Source organism: Scomber scombrus, chromosome 7 (genome assembly GCF_963691925.1).
Source record: "Scomber scombrus chromosome 7, fScoSco1.1, whole genome shotgun sequence".
Classification (NCBI taxonomy): domain Eukaryota; kingdom Metazoa; phylum Chordata; class Actinopteri; order Scombriformes; family Scombridae; genus Scomber; species Scomber scombrus.
The window spans coordinates 10178286-10183681 of NC_084976.1; the positions used below are offsets into that span (position 1 = coordinate 10178286).

At 45.5% G+C, this 5396-nt stretch overlaps 1 protein-coding gene across 1 annotated transcript; it reads right to left on the bottom strand.

The window, feature by feature from the left end:
* Positions 1 to 372: 372 nt before the first annotated feature.
* Positions 373 to 4708, bottom strand: LOC133983480 (protein SOGA3). Its single transcript, XM_062422572.1, has 10 exons — positions 4553 to 4708; positions 4095 to 4319; positions 3827 to 3985; positions 3196 to 3267; positions 2571 to 2890; positions 2231 to 2366; positions 1691 to 1760; positions 949 to 1492; positions 609 to 743; positions 373 to 487 (listed from the first exon to the last, which is right to left on the bottom strand). The coding sequence occupies exons 1-10, from the start codon at positions 4691 to 4693 to the stop codon at positions 373 to 375; spliced, it is 1917 nt and encodes a 638-aa protein (XP_062278556.1). The 5' UTR covers positions 4694 to 4708.
* Between the last annotated feature and the right edge of the window lie 688 nt (positions 4709 to 5396).

Genomic DNA, 5396 nt, shown 5'->3' on the forward strand with positions numbered 1-5396 from the left:
ACACAGTCCTGAGAGGAAGTCTGATTAGGCAGACTAATAGTAGTGAAAAACACCTGTTTGGATGTATTTTGGGTATTGCAGCACTGCAATTTAAATATAGATTGTCTGCAAAAAGCACACTATTCACTTTAAGTGTAAAGTTACGTGACATACTCACCTAATTAACGCTCCATGGTTGCTTCAAGGTGTTTGGTCTCCAATAAATGTTGAAAGCATCTGAGTAGATGAGTGGCGTGCGTCATACTTGGAAAATGATAATGTCCTGTACCTTGGGTGACCTTATGTGATGTGTTCAACATAAAAGAATTGAAATAAATGGATATGCCAAAATAATAATAAAGATGTACATAATATGATATTGATGTATGTGCCTTACAGAACAAAGAACAGGGTGAAAAGGAATACCAATTTAAAAATGGTGGCATAAGAGAGTGAGGAAAACAGAACAAGAATGAGGATCAGCAAAATAATGGGCTGAAACATCTTGATGGATGACAGTTAAAGGTAAAGGGGTGGGGAAAGGGAGGAGCAGATTGACAAGCAGTTAGTATAAGAAATGTGCATAGTGGACAGCAAAGACATTACAGTCATTTGTGTATTTGCATCATCTTACAGACAGCGGCTCCTCTGCATGTTTATCCTCCTGCTTGGGGACATCCAGCCGGTCAATAAAGCTCTGCAACTCCTTCCTGAAGGCTTTCATCTGGGCATTAATGCGATACAGCAGCTCATGTTCTCTGATCCTGTGGAGAAGAGGTAGAGTATGTTTGAACTCTCAGTGAGAGAGTCATGCATGACTTGTTTTAAAAATCACACTGAAGACACACCGAGGAATAGAAGGAATTCACTTGAAGGGATCATTCCAGTGCTCAATATCTGATCGCTTGAAATACTCGAGTTAAAGAGAAGTGATTTGAGCAGTTTTAACCACTTTCGAGTCTTTATTACCTGCCACCTTCCTCATCCTCATCCAGCCTGGCAAACAGCTCGCCATTGGTGACGTAGACGCGAGCCTCGGCAATGATAGTGCTGGTGTCAGCGATGAGCCTATCGATGGTCCGGCCCAGCCTCTCCGCCTCGATGCGGATGTCTATCATGTGTTGCCGGTCCTTCAGGCTTCTGGATAAAAAACGGCTATCCACAGGTGAGTACAGTGAGCGTGTTGGGGTAAGGCAGCGGATGTTCCTCACCTCGTCTGAGTCACTCTCCCCTCCGATAGGGCCCTCACGTTTGCGGTGGGGTGGGAGGAGGCGAGGGGAGGAAGCCGAGGCTGAGGGGGTGTCATCATCCCGCCCTCCGTCGCTCTCTGCGTCGCTGTCCCGCGGGCTGCCTCGGATACCCAGGTGGGAGGCCAGGTCATAGCGCTGCATGTTGGAGAGCAGCACGCGGTTCTCATACTGGAGCTGCATAACTTTGCCACTTAGTTCATTGATCTGCAGACGCGCTGCTTTCAGTTCCTCCTGGAGGGCCTCCACTTTAGCGGGGTCAGTTCCTCCTGGGGTTGAAACAACACGACAATGAAAAGTGGAACACCTATGCAGATGAGAGCTTAATGTGCGGCTCCATGAGGCCTTATGAAACACTTTTATTCATCTGATACAGATTTATTAAGTGGAAAGAGACACACTGTGCAGCTGTTTTGTCTCATATAACAATGACTTACTGAAAGACAAAAAAGTTCAAAACAAACCTCCTCCATGTCTCATTCCAGCTTCATGAGATCCAGCCTTGTACTTCAGTTTATTAAGCTCACTCGTTACCTAAATGTGAAACTGAATGTTAGCATGAGTATATAGTGCTGTGAGTATAAATAGTTCACACACTAGAATTTCTTATGCATGAGGCTCAGACAGCAGACAGCTTTTATGCAATGCCTCGAAGTCATTGATGATACCAAAAATAGCAACAGTGAGACGAGGGAAGAGGAGACACTTGTGAAAATTACATCTTACATCTCAGAAATTAAAGCAGCCGTAGTGTTACGTTCATATCAGAGAGCATACGTCATGTAATTTAGTCTGTTACAATTTTGATGGAACTTATTTCAAGTTTTATAGAGCTTAACAATACTGCAAATAGAAGGCAGAGAAAATAGAGCACAGTCCCTGGCAGATGAACCAAAAGGGAGTATTTCTGTACAATTATCATTCAATTATTGTGGATTCAGTGCTTGGACCTAACCAGAAATCAGAGGTTTGTTGTCTGAATGTTGTCTGAAGTTGACATCTACCTTTTTGTTCTCTTCTTCCACATCTGCTAAATTTCTGCGGAGGAGTTCAGCCTCATCTTCCACCAGCTGGAGCTGCTGCCTCAGCTCTAACAGAGCCTCGCCCTGCTCCCTGCACTGCTGCCCTCCACTGCCAGAGCTGTCCACTCCTGCAGCTGCCATGCTAGGAGAGGTGAAAGAGAGAGGAGAGAGGATGCATCAACAACTGTGGTATTTTTATCACAGACCCCTCTTTTCTGTTGTCTTTTTATAAAATCAAGAATTTGACAGAAAATATAACTTGTGTTAAATAAATTACAGGTTGAATTCTCAAATGGGAAAATAATGCAAGAGTGCCAAGTACCTGTCCTCCCTCATGTCATCCAGCTCAGCCTTAAGCCCCCTGTTCTCCACTTCCAGCTCCACAATCTTTCTCCCCAAGATGTTTGCCTCCTCCTCCACCAGGCGCAAGCGGAGCTTCAGCTCTGATTCACGGGTGGTGGGGGGCCCTCCAGCCTCACCTTTAGGCAGTGGGCTGTCCACATCCCCGTAGAAGGAGCGATACTTCTGCAGCTCCTGCTCCAGTCGGTCCTTCTCCTTGTCGATCTTTGCCATCTTTTTCCTCATCAAGATGGCTTCCTCCTTGATGAAGGCTAGCTGACATTTAAGATCGTCATTTTCTTCCTATAAAGAGGGAAAATAAGTAGTGGCTCATATGGGAGAAAATAAACTTGCAAGGGTGTCATTCTTATCTTACAACTTGTTTAGCATCCTTGCTTATGTGCCTCAGCACACATTGTAATGGAGTATTGGTCATGTTTTTCCCTCATAATACTTTCACTCACAACAAATTATTGTCTTTTTTCTCATTCTTTTCTGCACGCTACATTTTGTTTTAAATTGGGAATTCAATTTGAAAACACCCCATTATTAAACATCTCTGTTGTAGTTTTTTACCTCGTAATCTAATAACGTAAATGCTGACTCACCTCAGTCGGGGTCTGTGGAGCCTTTCTCTCTGCTTTCTGGCCATCCTTACTTCCTTTTCTTTTCAGTGAGAGCTGCAGAGAAACAGTGGTTACATCATCATCATCCTCGACCTACAGTCTTCTTCCTGACGACAGTGATATCATCTCTTTATGGAACTCAGTAATGGAAAAACAATGACAAAGTCACCCTGAAAAACATTTCTGATAAAATGTTAAAATTCTAAAATCATGGTGCTCTCAATGTAAGAGTGATTTTATAGCCTGAAAATAAAAGAAACTTGCATTGTTTAACCCTATTGTCATGATTGTGTTTATGAATGAGTATCTCACTAATCTGTAATGGATATTATAACATACATCTGTTGTGTCTCCAAGTATTTATTCAATATCAATAATAACTTTTTGACAGTGCTTTTAAAAAACAATTTAGGAAGCTCACGATATAATTAGTGCTTGTCGGAAATATATATACCATTACAGTGTCTCTGTCCGTTTGCCTTCTCCTCAAAGGGCATTTATTATATCCTCAACCTGACCTTGTTCACGCCATCATTTCCATTACACTTCCATAAGCATACAGACCACACAAGGTGAAACAAATGAGTACACATATTCTCCCTCGGTCCCTCACCTCTTTGGCTTTCTCCAGCTCATTCTGCAGGGCCTGCTTGGTGACCTCCACCTCTATCAGCTGCTGCCTCAGTTTCTCATTCTCATCCTCTGTCTTTGTCCTCTTCTCCTCCACACTCTCCAGCTCATGGTGCAAGCGCACAGACACATCCTTTGCCACCTGGGAGAAGGACCAAGACAACAGACAGGGAAAGGAGGAAGTGAAAGTTGTTATTTATCATAGCAGAATAGAATACAACAGAATGAAGCTCAGACCACCATACACCCACCTTCAGGTCTTGCTCTAGACTTCTGAGCAGTTCTCCATCCACCTGTCCACTTTCTGTAACCCGGAGCCTTTTCCTCTCGGCCTTCTTCAGTCGATACTGGAGAATCCGGCAGTTCTTATTGGCTCTTTCCAACTCTCTGCGCATGTCCTGCAGCTGGCAGGCGTCTTCCTCATAAAAAGTGTCCCGCATCTCATCCATCTCTGCCCGCATCTCCTCGATTTCAGTCTAACAAAGCACGGAGGAAAAAATGGAAATGCTTCAATTCAGCGTTTGACCCAATAAAGAATATTGCTCAGGCCTTTGTTAAAGTATAATTTCGAAAACAATGCCTGTAACACTATAGCAGTCACCGTGCAGTCTACATGCAAATACAACAGGTGCGACTATTGCGCACGATGAATGTACATATTATAAGCATAAATCTAAATTGTCAAGTGTAGAAAATGTTACCAATTTACCTTTAGATCATCGTTTTCATCCTCCAATCTCTCTATCTCATCTTGTAGTCCCTGGTCTGGCTGTGGAGCAGGTTGTGGACAGTCTGGCTCGGGGGAAAGCTCCGGCTCTGAGGCCGGAGGAGACGCTGATTTCGTCTGCATCTTTGTCCCTTTTTTACCCAAGCTTTTATTCAAGTGAAACTGAATTAGCTCGGATTGCAAGCATCCTTCCTTCCAGAAACCGGGTCCGCACCCCACTATGCCTTTGGAGCTCTTCTTGCTGCTGCTCGTTGCTGCGGTGGCCTCCCCTCCTCTCGGGTTTTTGCTCCTCAGTTTGGGGGATTTGGATGCGCAAGGCTGGTCGGAGACGACGCGGTTGGGATCAGCTCTGGATGGTGAGGAGGCATCAGTGACGAGGCGGGTGGAGTCGTCGGATGTGTGGATGCCTCCTCGGTCCGCCACAGGCCTGCTCAGCGTCGGGCTTTCAGCACCAGCTGCCTGGACAGCAGCCGCGCCTTTGATGGCAGGAGCCCCTCCTGCCTGCCTCTCCTTGCCTGTGGAGACGGGAGAATGACCTCGACTGCTTCTCCCTCCTCCTCCACCTCCTCCTCCTCCTTGTTTCGACGTGATGGGCTTTGACGAGTTGCTGCCCTTCTGTGTAGCTTTAGCTCCGCCGTCTTTGAGCCCGGCCGGGGACGACGACCGCTGCTGCTTCCGGCTGCTATTGTCTGGCTGCCGCGGCGAGTCGGCAGAGGATGGGTTCATCATGGTGTCAAAGGCTCATCTCATCCTCAACAACATCCATCCCTTTCTTGTATCCCTGTGGCTGGAAAACATTTTTTTTTAAATCACAGTTCAGCCCTAA

Coding starts and splice junctions, on each gene's coding strand:
- LOC133983480 (XM_062422572.1), bottom strand. CDS start 4,693: ATGCAGACGAAATCAGCGTCTCCTCCGGCCTCAGAGCCGGAGCTTTCC. Junction 2,367..2,570: donor GATGACATGAGGGAGGACAG/GTACTTGGCACT, acceptor AGGAGTGGACAG/CTCTGGCAGTGGAGGGCAGC. Junction 488..608: donor GAGGAGCCGCTGTCTGTAAG/ATGATGCAAATA, acceptor ACTGTCATCCAT/CAAGATGTTTCAGCCCATTA.